We start from the raw sequence: 18,136 nt of genomic DNA, 5'->3' as shown, positions 1-18,136 counted from the left end.
GGGGGTGTGGGTGTGAGCCAGAAAGTCCTGTGCCTCTCTGGAACCAGGGAGGTGGATGGGAAAACTGTCTCAAGGCAGTCTCCTATAAGATAGGGAGAGACAGATAAGAGCTGCAAACCTCCACTTATAAAATAAATCAATCATCGGGAATATATAGCCAATAATATTGTAATAACTTTGTCTGATGACAGATGGTAACTAAACCTTTTGGGGTGACCATTTGGTAATGTGGTTAGTTTGTTGACCATTTGGTTAGCTTGTTGAATGTTGTATACCTGAAACTAATGTAATATCACATTTCAATTATATGTTAAGATAAGAAAAACAAGTGAGAAAACAATCTTGTGAAGCCTCCTCTAAAGATCATCTACCTTGCTATGTTCCTGGCAGAGTCACAAGGCATTCCATCCAGATTAGGTCATAGTGGTACAAGTTTTGCCAGTGAATGCCTGGAAGCTCTCCAGGGTGTGGTCATGAAGCCATTCCCCTGCAAAAGGTCTCAATGCTGGGCCAGAGGATTTAGAGTTCACCTTTTTTATTTTTTAATTTTTTTAATATGAAATTTGTTGTCAAAATGGTTTCCATACAACACCCAGTGCTCATCCCAACAGGTGCCCTCCTCAATGCCCATCACCCACCCTCCCCTCCCTCCCCCCCCCATCAACCCTCAGTTTATTCTCAGTTTTTAAGTCTCTTATGGTTTGCCTCCCTCCCTCTCTAACTTTTCTTTTTTTCTTTCCCCTCCTCCATGGGATTCTGTTAAGTTTCTCAGGATCCACATAAGAGTGAAAACATATGGTATCTGTCTTTCTCTGTATGACTTATTTCACTTAGCATAACACTCTCCGGTTCCATCCACGTTGCTACAAAGGGCCATATTTATTCTTTCTCATTGCCACATAGTACTCCATTGTGTATGTAAACCACAATTTCTTTATCCATTTAACAGTTGATGGACATGTAGGCTCTTTCCATAATTTGGCTATTGTTGAGAGTGCTGCTATAAACATTGGGGTACAAGTGCCCCTAGGCATCAGCACTCCTATATCCCTTGGGTAAATTCCTAGCAGTGCTATTGCTGGGTCATAGGGTAGGTCTATTTTTAATTTTTTGAGGAACCTCCCACTGTTTTCCAGAGCGGCTGCACCAGTTTGCATTCCCACCAACAGTGCAAGAGGGTTCCCGTTTCTCCACATCCTCTCCAGCATCTATAGTCTCCTGATTTGTTCATTTTAGCCACTCTGACTGGCGTGAGGTAGTATCTGGGTGTGGTTTTGATTTATATTTCCCTGATGAGGAGTGACATGGAACGTCTTTTCATGTGCCTGTTGGCCACCTGGATGTCTTCTTTAGAGAAGTGTCTATTTATGTCTTCTGCCCATTTCTTCACTGGATTATTTGTTTTTCGGGTGTGGAGTTTGGTGAGCTCTTTATAGATTTTGGATACTAGCCCTTTTTCTGATATGTCATTTGCAAATATCTTCCCATTCCATCGGTTGCCTCTTAGTTTTGTTGATTGTTTCCTTTGCAGTGCAAAAGCTTTTTGTCTCCACGAGGTCCCAATAGTTCATTTTTGCTTTTAATTCCCTTGCCTTTGGAGACGTGTCAAGTAAGAAATTGCTGCGGCTGAGGTCAGAGAGGGTTTTTCTTGCTTTCTCCTCTAGGGTTTTGGTGGTTTCCTGTCTCACATTCAGGTCCTTTATCCATTTTGAGTTTATTTTTGTGAATGGTGTAAAAAAGTGGTCGAGTTTCATTCTTCTGCATGTTGCTGTCCAGTTCTCCCAGCACCATTTGTTAAAGAGACTGTCTTTTTTCCATTGGATATTCTTTTCTGCTTTGTCAAAGATTACTTGGCCATACTTTTGTGGGTCCAATTCTGGAGTCTCTATCCTATTCCATTGATCTATGTGTCTGTTTTTGTGCCAATACCATGCTGTCTTGTTGATTACAGCTTTGTAGTAGAGGCTAAAGTCTGGGATTGTGATGCCTCCTGCTTTGGTCTTCTTCAAAATTCCTTTAGTGGATAGGTATTTAATCCTATCTGGAGTCTTTTGTGGTTCCATACAAATTCGGGGTCTTTTGTGGTTCCATACAAATTTTAGGATTGCTTGTTCTAGCTTCAAGAAGAATGCTGGTGCAATTTTGATTGGGATTGCATTGAATGTGTAGATAGCTTTGGGTAGTATTGACATTTTAGCAGTATTTATTCTTCCAATCCATGAGCACGGAATGTTTTTCCATTTCTTTCTATCGTCTTCAATTTCCTTCATAAGCTTTCTATAGTTTTCAGCATACAGATCTTTTACATCTTTGGTTAGGTTTATTCCTAGGTATTTTATGATTCTTGGTGCAATTGTGAATGGGATCAGTTTCTTTATTTGTCTTTCTGTTGCTTCATTATTAGTGTATAAGAATGCAACTGATTGGGGCGCCTGGGTGGCGCAGTCAGTTAAGCGTCCGACTTCAGCCAGGTCACGATCTCGCGGTCTGTGAGTTCGAGCCCCGCGTCAGGCTCTGGGCTGATGGCTCGGAGCCTGGAGCCTGTTTCCGATTCTGTGTCTCCCTCTCTCTCTGCCCCTCCCCCGTTCATGCTCTGTCTCTCTCTGTCCCAAAAATAAATAAAAAACGTTGAAAAAAAATTAAAAAAAAAAAAAGAATGCAACTGATTTCTGTACATTGATTTTGTATCCTGCAACTTTGCTCAATTCACGTATCAGTTCTAGCAGACTTTTGGTGGAGTCTGTTGGGTTTTCCATGTAGAATATCATGTCATCTGCAAAAAGTGAAAGCTTGACTTCATCTTTGCCAATTTTGATGCTTTTGATTTCCTTTTGTTGTCTGATTACTGATGCTAGAACTTCCAACACTATGTTAAACAACAGCGGTGAGAGTGGACATCCCTGTCGCGTTCCTGATCTCGGGGGAAAGCTCTCAATTTTTCCCCATTGAGGATGATATTAACTGTGGGCTTTTCATAAATGGCTTTTATGATGTTTAAGTATGTTCCTTCTATCCTGACTTTGAGGGTTTTTATTAAGAAAGGATGCGGAATTTTGTCAAATGCTTTTTCTGAATCAATTGACAGGATCATATGGTTCTTTTCTTTTCTTTTCTTTTATTAATGTGATGTATCACATTGATTGATTTGCAAATGTTGAACCAGCCCTGCAGCCCAGGAATGGATCCCACTTGATCATGGTGAATAATTCTTTTTATATGCTGTTGAATTCGATTTGCTAGTATCTTATTGAGAATTTTTGCATCCATATTCATTAGGGATTTTGGCCTGTAGTTCTCTTTTTTTTTGCTGGGTCTCTGTCTGGTTTAGGAATCAAAGTAATGCTGGCTTCATAGAATGAGTCTGGAAGTTTTCCTTCCCTTTCTATTTTTTGGAACAGCTTGAGAAGGATACGTATGATCTCTGCTTTAAATGTCTGGTAAAATTCCCCAGGGAAGCCATCTGGTCCTGGACTCTTATTTGTTGGGAGATTTTTGATAACTGATTCAATTTCTTCACTGGTTATGTGTCTATTCAAGTTTTCTATTTCTTCCTGTTTGAGTTTTGCAAGCGTGTGGGGGCTTAGGAATTTGTCCATTTCTTCCAGGTTGTCCAGTTTGTGGGCATAAAATTTTTTATAGTATTCCCTGATAATTGCTTGTATTTCTGAGGGATTGGTTGTAATAATTCCATTTTAATTCATGATTTTATCTATTTGAGTCCTCTCCCTTTTCTTTTTGAGAAGCCTAGCTAGAGGTTTATCAACTTTGTTTATTTTTTCAAAAAACCAACTCTTGTTTCATTGATCTGCTCTACAGTCTTTTTAGATTCTATATTGTTTATCTCTCCTCTGATCTTTATTATTTCTCTTTTTCTGCTGGGTTTGGGGCATCTTTGCTGTTCTGCTTCTATTTCCTTTAGGTGTGCTGTTAGATTTTGTATTTGGGATTTTTCTTGTTTCTTGAGATAGGCCTGGATGGCAATGTATTTTCCTCTCAGGACTGCCTTTGCTGCATCCCAAAGCATTTGGATTGTTGTATTTTCATTTTCATTTGTTTCCATGTATCTTTTAATTTCTTCTCTAATTGCCTGATTGACCCATTCATTCTTTAGTAGGGTGTTCTTTAACCTCCATGCTTTTGGAGGTTTTCCAGACTTTTTCCTGTGGTCTATTTCAAGCTTCATAGCATTGTGGTCTGAAAGTGTGCATGGTATGATCTCAATTCTTTTATACTTATGAAGGGCTGTTTTGTGATCCAAGATGTGATCTATCTTGGAGAATGTTCCATGTGCACTCGAGAAGAAAGTATATTCTGTTGCTTTGGGATGCAGAGTTCTAAATATATCTGTCAAGTCCATCTGATCCAATGTAGGGCCCTTGTTTCTTTATTGATCCTGTGTCTAGATGATCTATCCATTGTTGTAAGTGGAGTATTAAAGTCCCCTGCAATTACCACATTCTTATCAATAAGGTCGCTTATGTTTGTGATTGTTTTATATATTTGGGGGCTCCCATATTTGGCGTATAGACATTTATAATTGTTAGCTCTTCCTGATGGATAGACCCTGTAATTATTATTTAATGCCCTTCTTCATCTCTTGTTACAGCCTTTAATTTAAAGTCTAGTTTGTCTCATATAAGTATGGCTGCTCCAGCTTTGTTTTGACTTCCAGTAGCATGATAGATAGTTCTCCATTCCCTCACTTTCAATCTGAAGGTGTCCTCAGATCTAAAATGAGTCTCTTGTAGACAGCAAATAGATACGTCTTGTTTTTTTATCCATTCTGATACCCTGTGTCTTTTGGTTGGAGCATTTAGTCCATTTACATTCAGTGTTATTATTGAAAAATATGGGTTTAGAGTCATTGTGATGTCTGTAGGTTTCATGCTTGTAGTGATGTCTCTGGTACTTTGTGGTCCTTGCAACATTTCACTCACAGAGTCCCCCTTAGGATCTCTTGTAGGGCTGGTTTAGTGGTGATGAATTCCTTCAGGTTTTGTTTGGGAAAACCTTTATCTCTCCTATTCTGAATGATAGACTTGCTGGATAAAGGATTCTTGGCTACATAATTTTTCTGTTCATCACATTGAAGATTTCCTGTCGTTCCTTTCTGGCCTGCCAAGTTTCAGTAGATAGGTCTGCCACTACTCTTATGGGTCTACCTTTGTAAGTTAGAGCCTGTCTATCCCTAGATGCTTTCAGAATTCTCTCTTTATCCTTTTATTTTGCCAGTTACACTATGATATGTCATGCAGAAGATCGATTCAAGTTACGTCTGAAGGTAGTTCTCTGTGCCTCTTGGATATCAATGCCTGTTTCCTTCCCCAGATCAGGGAAGTTCTCAGCTATGATTTGTTCAAGTACACCTTCAGCCCCTTTCTCTCTCTCTTCCTCCTCTGGAATTCCTATGATACAGATATTGTTCTGTTTGATTGCATCACTTAGTTCTCTAATTCTCCCCTCATGCTCCTGGATTTTTTTTATCTCTCTTTTCCTCAGCTTCCTCTTTTTCCATAATTTTATCTTCTAATTCACCTATTCTCTCCTCTGCCTCTTCAATCCGAGCTGTGGTCGACTCCATTTTATTTTGCACCTCATTTATAGCATTTTTTAGCTCCTCATGAATATTTCTTAGTCCCTTGATGTCTGTAGCAATAGATTCTCTGCTGTCCTCTATGCTTTTTTTCAAGCCCAACGATTAATTTTATGACTATTATTCTAAATTCTTGTTCCGTTATATTGTTTAAATTGTTTTTGATCAATTCGTTAACTGTCGCTACTTCCTGGAGTTTCTTTTGAGGAGAGGTCTTCTGTTTCATCATTTTGGGTAGTCCCTGCGGTGGCTCCAAACTGCAGGGCACTTCCCCTGTGCTGTCTGGAGTAACTTGTGTTGGGCGGGGCCGCAGTCAGACCCAATGTCTGCCCCCAGCCCACCACTGGGGCCACAATCAGACTGGTATGTACCTTATCTTCCCCTCTCCCAGGGGCACAACTCACTGTGGAGTGGTGTGGCCCCTGTCTGGGCTACTTGCACACTGCCAGGCTTGTGGTGCTTTGATAGGATTTGGTGTATTAGCTGGGGTGGATCCGCCAGGTGCACTGGGGCAGGAGGGGCAGGCTTAGCTCGCTTTGCCATCAGTGGTCCCCTGCGGGAGGGGCCCTGCAGCACCAGAGGGAGGCAGGCAGACATGTCAAAGGGATGGATCCACAGAAGCACAGCGTTGGGTATTTGCGAGGTGCAAGCAAGTTCGGGGAACTGGTTCCCTTTGGGATTTCAGCTGGGGGATGGGAGAGGGAGATGGCACTGGCCAGCGACTTTGTCCCCTTGCCGAGCTGAGCTCTGTCTTCCAGGGCTCAACACCTCTCCCTCCCGGTGTCCTCTCGCCCTCCCACTCTCAGAGCAGAGCTGTTGACTTATAACATTCCAGATGTTAAGTCCCGCTGGCTGTCAGAACTCATGCAGTCTGGCCCCTCGGCTTTTGCAAGCTAGACTTCGGGGGCTCTGCCTTGCTGGGCAGGCTGCCCTTTCACTGCCCCGGCTCCCTCCCACCAGTCCATGTAGCATACACCGCCTCTCGGCCCTTCCTACCCTCTTCCGTGGACCTCTTGTCTATGCTTGTCTCCGGAGAGTCCGTTCTGGTAGTCTTCTGGTGGTTTTCTGGGTTATTTAGTCAGATGTGGGTGGAATCTAAGCGATCAGCAGGACGAGGTGAGCCCAGCATCCCCCTACACCGCCATCTTCTCCCAACACTTAGAGTTCACCTTTTAATGACTCTGGCTGTCATTGAAAGTATAAAGCAGGAGAGTGATTTGATTACTTTTGTGTTTTGTAAAGATCTGTCTGACAACATTGCAGAGATTAGACCGGGGAGTGCAAAAGACTAAACAGGGAGGAAGAATTGGATAAATGGATGAGAGTTTATGGGAATGAAGTGGACAGCACAATCGATAATCATTTACTGAATACATGGATTGTAAAGGACTCCATGCGCAGCAGGTGGGACAAAGACAAGTCAGACCAGATCCTGCCCCCAAGAGACTTACAGATTAACAGGAAAGTGAAAGCACAACATAAATGGTTCTAGTATAAGGTTCAGTAATATATTAAGTGCTCTGAGTAGCATGGTGGAGACTCCTCTTCCCTGTGCACAGTAGGTGCTTTATTGATAATGATGACAATACAGCATTGGACAGGATAAGCTTTAAGGTTTCTTACAGCTTATTGTGAAAGTCTATGAGGGTCTGGTTCCGAGAGGCAATAAGCCTTATCAACTGACAAAGGTGTTAATCCCTGTCATAATATGTGGAGTAGCTGGGATCCAAATGAGAATAAGATAATAGAAATGGAATACAGGGAAAACAGGAACTTAAAAAATCTTCAAAAATCAGCCTATTGGACCTTCAGACATGTTTGCAAAAGGCAAATCCTTACTAAAATACAGAAGAGTGGCATAATAAATAACAGGGTGTGAAAAAATTCTTGAAAAAGCAGTTCTTTATCACAATGTTCTTCTTGTCCCATCCATACTTGACAATGCTTTTCTTACACTGTCCACACACTTGGCAATGCTTATAAATAATAAGTGTCAGAGGGCAGGTGAGTTGCAGTGCGTAAGAATTCATTTTTCAGAAGGCAAATTTCCCTCTGATTTTCTCTTACACCAATAGAGTCTATTCCCTTAACTCATTTCATGAAGCATAAAGGGAGTTTGGAGTAGGTAAATCAGGAAGGAGAGGCAAATGTGATCAGCCTACCGCCCTTCTCTCCATGCAACGTAGTGCTCACTAACCGTCAAGAGCCTCCTCTATCTTGCATCCAAAACTGAAAATGAATTTAGTCAAATGAACATGATCCTTTTGCCCACTGCCCTTATGGGATGAAAAACCTGTAAAGAAATCACTGATAGGACTGCTCGGTCACTATCCATCCTTGAGTGCACTAGCATCACATGACACTTGAAATTCCAAAACTTTCTTTTTTTACTCAACTAAGAACTCTAGTGGAACCCCCTCATGACATTCTGCAGAACCTCAGTGCTCCTCAGAACCCCAGTTGAGAAGCCCTGGTGTAGAGGTACAAAGTCTTCTTTCACGCGTGTGTGCATGCACACATATGTATGTGTTATGTGTATTTTAATCCCGGACTCTTCTTGCTTCTTGAATATATAAGGGAGGGATGACACATAGGCTTGAGAAGTCTGAGGTCTGTTAGACTTACAACCAACTTCTAGAAAGGCAATCTGTCCAATTTTGCCTTAGATCCCTACCCAATCCTCATAAGGGTCCTCCCTGCCTTGTCAACTTGTGAAAGATGCTGATTTTATTTAGCTTATATTCCAAGGGCAATGACACTAGGGTTGATGATCATCTGGTCCCTTCCTAGTCTTTCATGGGGAAACCTGAGACACCATTCACAAGCACCCACTGTTGACCTGTCAAATGGTATCTTCTCTTGAGAGAACTGCTTCTTATAGGAAATTTCACTCTAATCTCTTGCATATACATTGGCGGAAATAGAAAACATGTAGACATAGAATAATAGTGACCATTATGAGGAATTTCTGACAAGTCAGAGTGACTGGTGATCTCTGGGTCCCCCTTTTTTTTTTAATTTTTAAAATGTTAATTTATTTTTGAGAAAGAGCTTGAGCAGGGGAGGGGCAGAGAAAGAGGGAGACAGGATCCAAAGCAGGCTCTGTGCTGACAACAGGAGCCTGATATAAGGCTCAAACTCACGGTGAGATCAAGACCTGAGCCAAAGTCAGACACTCAACCAACTCAGCCACCCATGTGCCCCTCTGGGCCCCCATTCTAAATAGGCCAAGGGAAAACATCTCTGGCACATATTGTATCAGGTATCCATTGCAATGGCCCCAGGTTGAGGTCACATGGTATAAACATAGCTGCTGGGTATCCATCTCTGGGCTCTAGAAAGCAGTTCTATCACTACAATTTGCATCAAGATCTTGTTGAAGAAATGGTGCATACCTATGTCAAAGTTTCATATAAGAAATCTATTTCAGAACTAAATATTGGAAAGGTCTCACTTCTTCCTTTTCCCTGAGGAACTGGTAACTTTTTTCTATGAGAATAATTAGAACAATGAAACTGCCCAGATTGCCTTTTCTCCTCTGGCTATCACTAATTTATTTAGGGCCAAACCTACTACAGCTCACAAAAAGCTCTAGTTTTCATGCTCCAGGGTTTCTTTGACCAATGTCTCTGATTTTGTTCATATTTTCCCCATTCTATTTTATTTTATTTTACTCTGTACCTGTTATCTGTAAACAGGTTCAAGTTTGTTGTAGATATGAGGAATGGAAGAAAGAAGGGAAGGGAGGAAAGAGAGAAGAAAGGACAGGAGAAGGAATGTAAGGAAGGAGGAAATGCCCCACATTTTGCTCATTAATGAAACGGAGTATGATCCAGTGTCTATTATAGTCTCTTTACTACAAACAGCATTTTGACATTTATCACCCATTGGAAAGGCAGAAAAGCAGAGACAAGATCATGGAGTTTTATTTTCCTATGAAAAGAATAAATAATGGGAACTCGAAAAAGAGCTTAAGTTTGGTTTTATAATGGCAGGGATGGATTAGAGACTAAAACAAAAAAGAAACAACATCCTAGTATATTTCTTGTTTATGTAACTCTGCCCCAGCTAGGTATGGGGATTGAAAAGCAGCACTGATCTTTCCTGTAAGTGCTCTACCATGCATTACCTCCTTAGATCCTGGCAAATACCCTGTAAAATAGGTCACATGGGTATTATCTTAACTGAGGAATTAAAGCTCAACTTACCCCAAACTATAAAACTAATGTTTATGACAGTGTTATAATGGATAAGGCAGGAGGCTGTGGTTCAGCCTTAACTTGAATTTCCAGTTCTACTCTTATGTATTAGGTTTGAAGCATGTCACTTAACTTGTTTCCTCATATGTAAAATGAGAATAATGTGTCCTCTTGCATGTCTCCTTTTCCCTCCTGGAAATGTTCTGTGTATTTTGCATGAGGTCTCTAGAAGCAGAACTTGGCCAGACCTAATGCAAGCCTCGTCTTGGTCTTTTTCCTGGGATTTCAGTCTCCAACTCAAAGTCTCCTCTCACATTACAGGGCACACTACAGGTCCCTCTGCCAGTTGCCAATGTTCCAGCTGACCGCCACCCCAGCAAGTGCCCTTGCAGATGAGCCAGTGCATATCCGAGTGACAGGCCTGCCCCCGTTGCAGATAGTGACCCTCACGGCATCCCTGAAGGATGAGAGAGGGTATGTGTACCAGTCTAAAGCCTTCTACAAGGCGAACGAGGTTGGTGAACTGGACCTAATGGAGGCTCCTTCAATTGGAGGCGACTATGTGGGGGTCCACCCGATGGGTCTCTTCTGGTCTCTGAAGCCCGAGAAGGTTTTCCGGAGGCTGATTAAGCAGGATGTGATGAACAGCCCCTTTTATGTCACTCTGAACCTATATGACTCAGTTTATTTGCAAGTTTCCACCACAGATCAGCCTAGGGCCAGCCAGACGGTACAGCGCTGGTTCTCAGGCCCTGGCGTACAGCGGGTGCAGATCCAAGAAGGTCGTGTGCGAGGAGCCCTTTTTCTCCCTCCAGGTGAGGCCAATCTTTGGTGATATGGAAAACATTGTTGACAAATATAAAAACAAAAACAAATGGCATCAAATTATTGGAGAACTAATATTTCGATACACGATAGTTTAAAACCAACATGCTATTTTGTGTGTGAGTGAAGGTAGAAATCACATTGCTCATCCCGTACTTCCCCTGATATCCACTGGGCCCTCTTTTCACTCTTTCTGATCCCATTCTCTTTTCTTTCTGTTGCTTTCAGGGGAAGGTCCTTTCCCAGGAATCATGGATTTGTTTGGGGGTAGAGGGGGTCTGGTTGAATTTCGGGCCAGTCTTTTGGCTACCCATGGCTTTGCGGTGTTGGCATTAGCATATTTTCGCTATGAAGATCTGCCTAAAAAACTGGAGGAGATCGACCTGGAATATTTTGAGGAAGCTGCTAACTGGCTATTAGCTCATCCCAAGGTATTTATTTATTTTTTTCTAAGTTTATTTACTTATTTTGAAAGAGAGAGAGACAGAGTGTGAATGAGCAGGGGAGGGTCAGAGAGGGAAAGAGAGAATACCAAGCAGCCCTTATGTGGGGCTCAAACTCACAAACTATGATACGATGACCTGAGCTGAAATCAAGAGTTGGACGCTTAACTGACTGAGCCACCCAGGCACCCCAATCCAAGGTATTTAAAATACTTTTCATTCTACCTTGCAACATTATAGTGAAAAAAAAAAACATAAATGTTTGTTTTGCCTATTTTACCAATCTGTTTAGACTTGGGCATAGCAGAGTTTACTCTTAAAATGGGGATGATAATATCTACCTTGTAGATATCTACCTCGTAGGATTGTTGGGATCGGTGGTGATCAACTTACTGGCACAAAAGACAATAAATGGTGGATATATTTTGATCATTTTCAATGGGAAGAAAAAGCCAAGAGTCCTCACATTTGAAGTGCATGTGACTTGTTCACCAGTGGCTCTTCAATTTTCATCAGCTGCTGATCTCAAATCATGAATTCTCTGACTTGAAGTGTTTTCGAACTTCAGTGATTGTCTCTGCATCGGGTAATACTGGAGTAAGTCACACTAAAGAGTCCCGAGACTAAGAACATGCAGAAGTTCCGTTTTAGAGCTGGGCCACAGGATTAGAGCAGAATTATCAGCAAAATGGATGTGGCTGCACCATCTGATTAGCTGAATTAGCTCTTCAAGTATCAGATCTAGGAACAGAACTAAGCCCAAAGTAAGTGTCCAAGTCTAGAAGCCAGGGTAGGGAATGGAATCTGGAAAGGAAGGATCATTTTAGAACTCTGTCAAGTCTTGTTGTACCATTGAAAATGTCATCCATGGCCCAGAGGCTTTGTTATCAGGTGATGAATGTGAATGGGTGATTTTTCTAAGCATATTTGGCTCTTTTTAAAGGATTGTCCAGATAAAATGTTTAAGTGAAAAATTTTCTTTCACTTCAAATTTAACTATTTGTGACATTATCTGAGGAGAAAGGGGAGACAGAGACAGCACTAGTGGGGGAAGGACAGAGAAAGAGACAGAGAGAGAGAGAGAGAGAGAGAGAGAGAGAGAGAGAGAGAGAGAGAGAGAGAGAGAGAGAATCCTAAGCAGGCTCCGTGCTGCCAGCACAGAGCCCACCACGGGGCTTGATCCCATGAAACCACGAGATCATGCCCTGAGCCAAAACCAAGAGTCAGATGCTTAACCGACTGAGCCACCCAGGTGCCCCAAAATTCAGTTTAGATTTAGATTCATCAGAAGAGGTGCAGTTCCCACCTCTGCCCCTTGATACTGTTGTAACCTTAAGCAGGGCTTGTAAACTTCCTGAATCTCAGTGCTATTATGGAAGGACAAGCTGAGACAACTTATGTGTAGAGCACTTAGCTGAGGGGCCGGCATATACAGTAAACTCCCAATAAATCCACCTTGTCATCTTTGCCCATCTGGTTTTACCCCTCTCCCTTCCCCACATCCTCAACCAGTCCCAAAGTGTTTTAGGGTCTGTTCCTGAATCTTTCTCAATACCTCACACCCTGTCCACCGTCCAGGCCACTGTTTTAGTTTGTCATCACTGCCCCACTGTGGTACCGCCATAGTGTAGTTTCCTATCTCTCGTCCCTTGCTCTCATCCCTTGCCCCAGTCCTGTCCTCTCATGGATGGTTCCCAAATATGGGAGCCCACTGGATTTCCCCATGGATATGCTATATTATCAGATTCTTGGGCCCACTCAGAACTATTGAAGTAGAAACATGAAAACTGGATCTTGGAAAGCTCTAATTGAAAAAGATTTTTTTTCAGGTGATCTGATAAAAGAAAGGTGCTGGGCATACAAGTGTAAGCAAAGTAAACATATCAGGTTGCAATGTATTTGCTACTGTCTTTCCAAAATGCCCTTCCTCTCCCTACTCATATTTCCCCCCAGGATTTTATTTATTTACTTATTTATTTAAGTATAGGAGAGGTTCCTAGGTGCCTGGTACCTGACCCTAGGATCATCCATCTATCTATCTTTCTTTCTTTCTCTCTTTCTTTCTCTCTTTCATGTTTACTTATTTTTGAGAGAGAGAGAGACAGAATGTGAGCAGAGGAGGGGCAGAAAGAGAGGGAGACACAGAATCTAGAGCAGGCTCCAGGCTCCGAGCTGTCAGCACAGAGCCTGATGCGGGGCTTGAACCCATGAACCGTGAGATCAGGACCTGAGCTGACTGAGCCATCCAGGCACCCCACAAGATTTTATTTAAATTCGAGTTAGTTAACACCTTTCCCTACTCATCTTCCTAACTTCTCCCTTCCCTCTGTTCCCTCAGCCTTCCACAAAATTAAGGACCCCCTTCTACGGCCTACTACTTTTGCTATTGGACTGGGCACTGGAATTCAATTGTTTATAGAATCCAAGGCTTTCATCTTTACACCCCCAATGCTTTCATGATTAGCTCTTAGATTAATGGATGTGCAAAATCTCCGTTGCTGTAAAATGCCATTTAAATATGAATAACACAAAATATTCTAAAGAACCTAGGGAAATCTCTTTTCCTAGCCAGAGAGAAGAATTTGATTCTTTGTGAAGTTTACCTGCTTGTACTCACTTGATGTTGAACATTGCTGGTGCATTTAGACTCTTTGCTTTTACAGAAGTCTGCCTTTGATGAAGAGTTTTTATTTCTTTTTTGTTTATTTATTTTTGAGAAAGAGAGAGAGAGAGAGAGAGAGAGAGAGAGAGAGAGAGAGAGAGAGAGAACGAGCAGGGGAGGGGCAGAGAGAGAGGGAGACACAGAATTGGAAGCAGGCTCCAGGCTCTGAGCTGTCAACATAGAGCTGGACGAGTGGCTCAAAGTCACCAACTGTGAGATCATGACCTGAGCTGAAGCTGAAGGCTTAACCGACTGAGTCACCCAGGCGCCCCACGGCTTTTCTTTCTATTGTTTCACTAGATCATCATAACAATCCTGCAGGGTAGGTAATATTAACGCCCCCATAAGACAAGAAGGCTTTCAGAGGGCAGACAGGTAGGTAATGTTTTCAGTCATAGAAGCTGGTAAACTCGAGTGCCAGGACTCCCATACAATATTTTCTGTTTGTTCACACTAGCTTACTGGCCTGTAAGGCGGCTCCTTCGAGTATGGCATGTGATGGGTTCCCTTTATTTTGTGCTTCAGATCCAAAAGCCAGGAATCGGAGTGATCTCCGTGAGCAAAGGTGTAGAGATCGCGCTGGCCATGGCCTGCTTCCTGAAGCATGTGGTAGCCACCATCTGCATCAATGGGCCCAACGCCATCTATGAATTTCCGCTCAGGTACAAAGATCTGGTTATAACACCCATCCCCTCGTTTATGGAGCGCGTGCAGATGGACGTTTTAGGAGCTATGCGCCTCCGCCACTACAAGGGGGACGCCCGGGATGAACTGAATCAGAAGAGCGTGCTTCCCATCGAAAAGGCCCAGGGTGCGATTCTTTTCATTGTAGGAGACGGTGATGAATGCATGAATAGCAGGGAGTATGCTGAGCAGGCCTTGGACCAGCTGAGGAGCCATGGGAGAAACAATGGAAGGATGCTGGTATACCCCGGGGCGGGCCACCTCATAGAACCGCCCTATACACCCCTGTGTTATGCTTCCCCACACAGGCTCGGTTCCGGGATCCTGCTCTGGGGAGGGGACCCTGTTGCCCATGCGGCAGCCCAAGAGCACTCCTGGGGAGAGATCCAGAAATTCTTCAGGGAACAGCTTACTCAAACCAGAAGCAAACTCTGAGCAAGGAAGGGCTAAGGGTGATGATGCACTGGGGAGACAGACAATGAAAGTAAGGCAGGAATATGACGGAAAGAGGGGGCTCTCCTGATTTCTCTAGATTCACAGTTATTTTGGACCAACTGGAAGGAAATTGGACAAAATCAAAGGACAAGGGCACAGGTGCATATGAACTATTTCGAACAAATTTGTATGTGATTTGAATTTTTGTAAACCGAATCTTAGTTTATATGTACCAGCAGGTATATCGCTGTCTCAAAATTGTGATACCCTTGCAAATTGAATAACCTTTGTACCCCAGTTAGGGATACCTTGGATCCAGGTATTTGCCAATCTAGGTGAATTCCCTGGGACTTGGGAAGTGGTGGAAAACATTTTCTGTTTAAAACTGGGTTTCTCGGGGTGCCTGGGTGGCTCAGTCGGTTGGGCGTCCGACTCTGGCGCAGGTCATGATCTCGCAGTCTGTAGGTTCAAGCCCTGCGTCTGGCTCTGTGCCAATGGCTTGGGACCTGGGGCCTGCCTGTGATTCTGTGTCTCCCTCCCCTCAGCTCCTCCCCTGCTCACGCTCTGTCTCTCTCTCAAAAATAAATAAAAATTTAAAAAAACAACAACAACAACAAAAACCGGGTTTCTGACATTTGATATGAAAAGTTCTAACACTACCATCAAATGTAATGCTTGCTATAGATTTCCAAGAGGTATTTTTTTTCTCAGAATAGGGATGTTTCTTTTCATCTCTAAAATATATTTCTTTTTACCATTTTTAATAAGGACTGGGGTTGAATTTAATCATGTGCCTTTGTAGCATTTATTGAAATTAGTTAATGTATTTAAAACAATTAGAATAGCAAATAGAATAGATACATAGCAATTACTGTATCAGAATTTGCGGTCATTATTTTCATACTGCTTTCTGCCTTCAATCTGTTAATGGGGTGAATGACATTCATTAATGGACTCATTTTGCTTTTGCATCTAATTTTACTACATGATTTTCTCATATTGACTAATTTGATTTTAAATTTTCTTTTGGAGTCAACCTGGCCATTTATATTTTCTCAGAATTTCACCTATGTTTTATAGAACACATCTGTCACTTAGAAGTTGCACATATCCCCTGTTATCTATTGGCATGCTTTCTCTTTTTTCCCTCTTGGTCTGACTTGCCAAATATGTTTTTTTATTTTATTGATCTTTTCCAAGAACAGTTTTGGTTTGTTTATTGGTCAAGTCTTTTTTTCCTGATTCCTTGATTTCTGGGTTTGTTTTTTTAAATATTTATTTTTGAGAGAGAGAGAGAGAGCACTCATCAGCAGGGAAGGAGAAGAGAGAGAGAGTGAGAGAGAGAGAGACAGAGGATGCGAAGCAGGCCTTGTGCTGACAGCAGCGAGACCAATGAGGGGCTCCAACCCACCAACTGTGAGATCGTGACCTGAGCCTAAATCAACCGGGTGAGCCACCCAGGAGCCCCTCTGTTGATGTTGTTGTTGTTGTTGTTATTTTTATCAAACCATTCCTTCTGCCATTTTTGTGTTTATTTTTCTGGCTTCTTGACATCCAGTGTTCTCATTTCGTTAATTTCTAAACAGTTTCTGATTTACTCCCCACCCCCAACTTAATCAAAGAGTCATTTTACCAAAGTACAAAGTAGCATACTATAGGTATTTATTGATTATAAGGAGAAGGGGTGAGGAACTTTGCAGTGGAGGGATCACATTGTTACCACTTGAACCCACTGTTCAAACTTAGCATCTTTTAAAATGGTCATTTTTAAAAATTAAATTAAAACAAATTTTTGAGAGAGAGAGAGCGCACATGAGCGGGGGACAGGGACAGAGGGAGAAAGAGAGAGAATCTTGAGCAGACTCCATATTCAATGCGGCGCCTGATATTGGGCTCTATCCCAGGACCCTGGGATCATGACCTGAGCTGAAATCAGGAGTCAGAGCTATACTGACTGAGCCACCCCTTTTTTAAAAATTTATTCTCTTTAAGTTTATTCATTTTGAGAGAGAGAGAGAGCAGGGGAGGGGCAGAGTGCGATAGGGAGAGAGAGAATCCCACGCAGGATCCACACTGTTAGTGCAGAGCCCAACTCGGGGCTCAATCTCATGAACCATCATGATATCATGACTTGAGCAGAAATCAAGAATCAAATGTTTAACCTAATGAGTCACCCAGGCGCCCCTAACAAAGGTCATTTTTACATGATGTGTTTCATGACAAGATGTAATGTGGAGTGCCCTGCACTACTTAGATCTATGTCTAACAACACTATTAAACGTGAACTTAACCAGAGGTGCCTGGGTGGCTCAGTTGGTGTGACTTCGGCTCAGGTCATGATCCCACGGTTTGTGATTTCGAGCCCTGCATCGGGCTCTGTGCTGACAGCTCGGAGCCTGGAGCATGCTTCGGATTCTGTGACTCCCCCTGTCTGCCCCTGCCATGCTCGTGCTCTCTGTCTCTCAATATTGAATAAACACTAAAAAAAAAAAAAAAAAAAAAAAAAAAAAAAAAAAAAAAAAAAAAAAAAAAAAAAAAAAGTAAACCTAATCAAACTTTTAGATCAAACTTATTAGTATAGTGGCTAGAGACCAGTTAAAGGGTACTGCAAAGAGACAAACAAATCTAGGTTGTGGGTCATTCTACCACCTGGTCTCATCGTAAGTTAATTAGCAATGGATCTAAATAACTTAGAAAAGTTAGTTGCGTGAAAAAATTTGTGAGATTTTTTTTTTCTTTTTGTTTTTGCATTGGAGTGAGCTGTGGGGCTATCAAGCATTAAAAGAGACTTATGAAACATAATCAACCAAATGCTATTTGTGGGCTTGGTTTGAACAAAGTAACTGCAAAAAAAGACTTTTTGGGGACAATTAGAAAAATTTGAATATGTACTGGGTATTAAATGATACTATGAAATTGTTATTATGTTGTTAGGTGTCCTAATATTATTGTGGTTGTGTAAAAGGTCACTTCTACGTATAGATGCATACTGACATATTTAAAGGTGAAGGATTGTGGTATCTGGGAATTGTTTTAAAATACTACAGGAATATGGCAAAATGTAAATAATTATTACATCTAGATTGTGGCTATTGTGAGGTTTGTTATAGTATTTTATGTGCGCTTGCAATGTTTCATAATAAAAAACTCAAAATATAAAAGACACAATCAATGTATTTACCTTTCATCCTCCAAAGGCAAGAACTTTAGCATATGCTATATCTTTTTCTCCATGATACCCCCATTAATTCCAGATTACTGATTTGTTTTACAATAAATACATATTTAACATAAA

At 41.9% G+C, this 18,136-nt stretch overlaps 1 protein-coding gene across 3 annotated transcripts in view; it reads left to right on the top strand.

Moving 5' to 3' along the window:
• Positions 1 to 18,136, top strand: part of LOC109270057 (acyl-coenzyme A amino acid N-acyltransferase 2-like) — a 25,651-nt gene extending 7,515 nt beyond the window's left edge. For all 3 annotated transcript variants that reach the window (XM_019454325.2, XM_019454323.2, XM_019454324.2), the window contains exons 2-4: positions 10,114 to 10,607; positions 10,846 to 11,048; positions 14,248 to 18,136. In XM_019454325.2, coding sequence (XP_019309870.2) covers positions 10,145 to 10,607; positions 10,846 to 11,048; positions 14,248 to 14,841 — 1,260 coding nt within the window. In that variant the 5' untranslated portion in view covers positions 10,114 to 10,144 and the 3' untranslated portion in view covers positions 14,842 to 18,136. The remainder of the gene's footprint in view (positions 1 to 10,113; positions 10,608 to 10,845; positions 11,049 to 14,247) is intronic.

Source organism: Panthera pardus, unplaced genomic scaffold (genome assembly GCF_024362965.1).
Source record: "Panthera pardus isolate Hobbes unplaced genomic scaffold, ASM2436296v1 HiC_scaffold_20, whole genome shotgun sequence".
Taxonomy (NCBI): Eukaryota; Metazoa; Chordata; class Mammalia; order Carnivora; family Felidae; genus Panthera; species Panthera pardus.
Note: the sequence above shows the minus strand (reverse complement) of the source record. Positions and strands in the feature narration are given on the sequence as shown.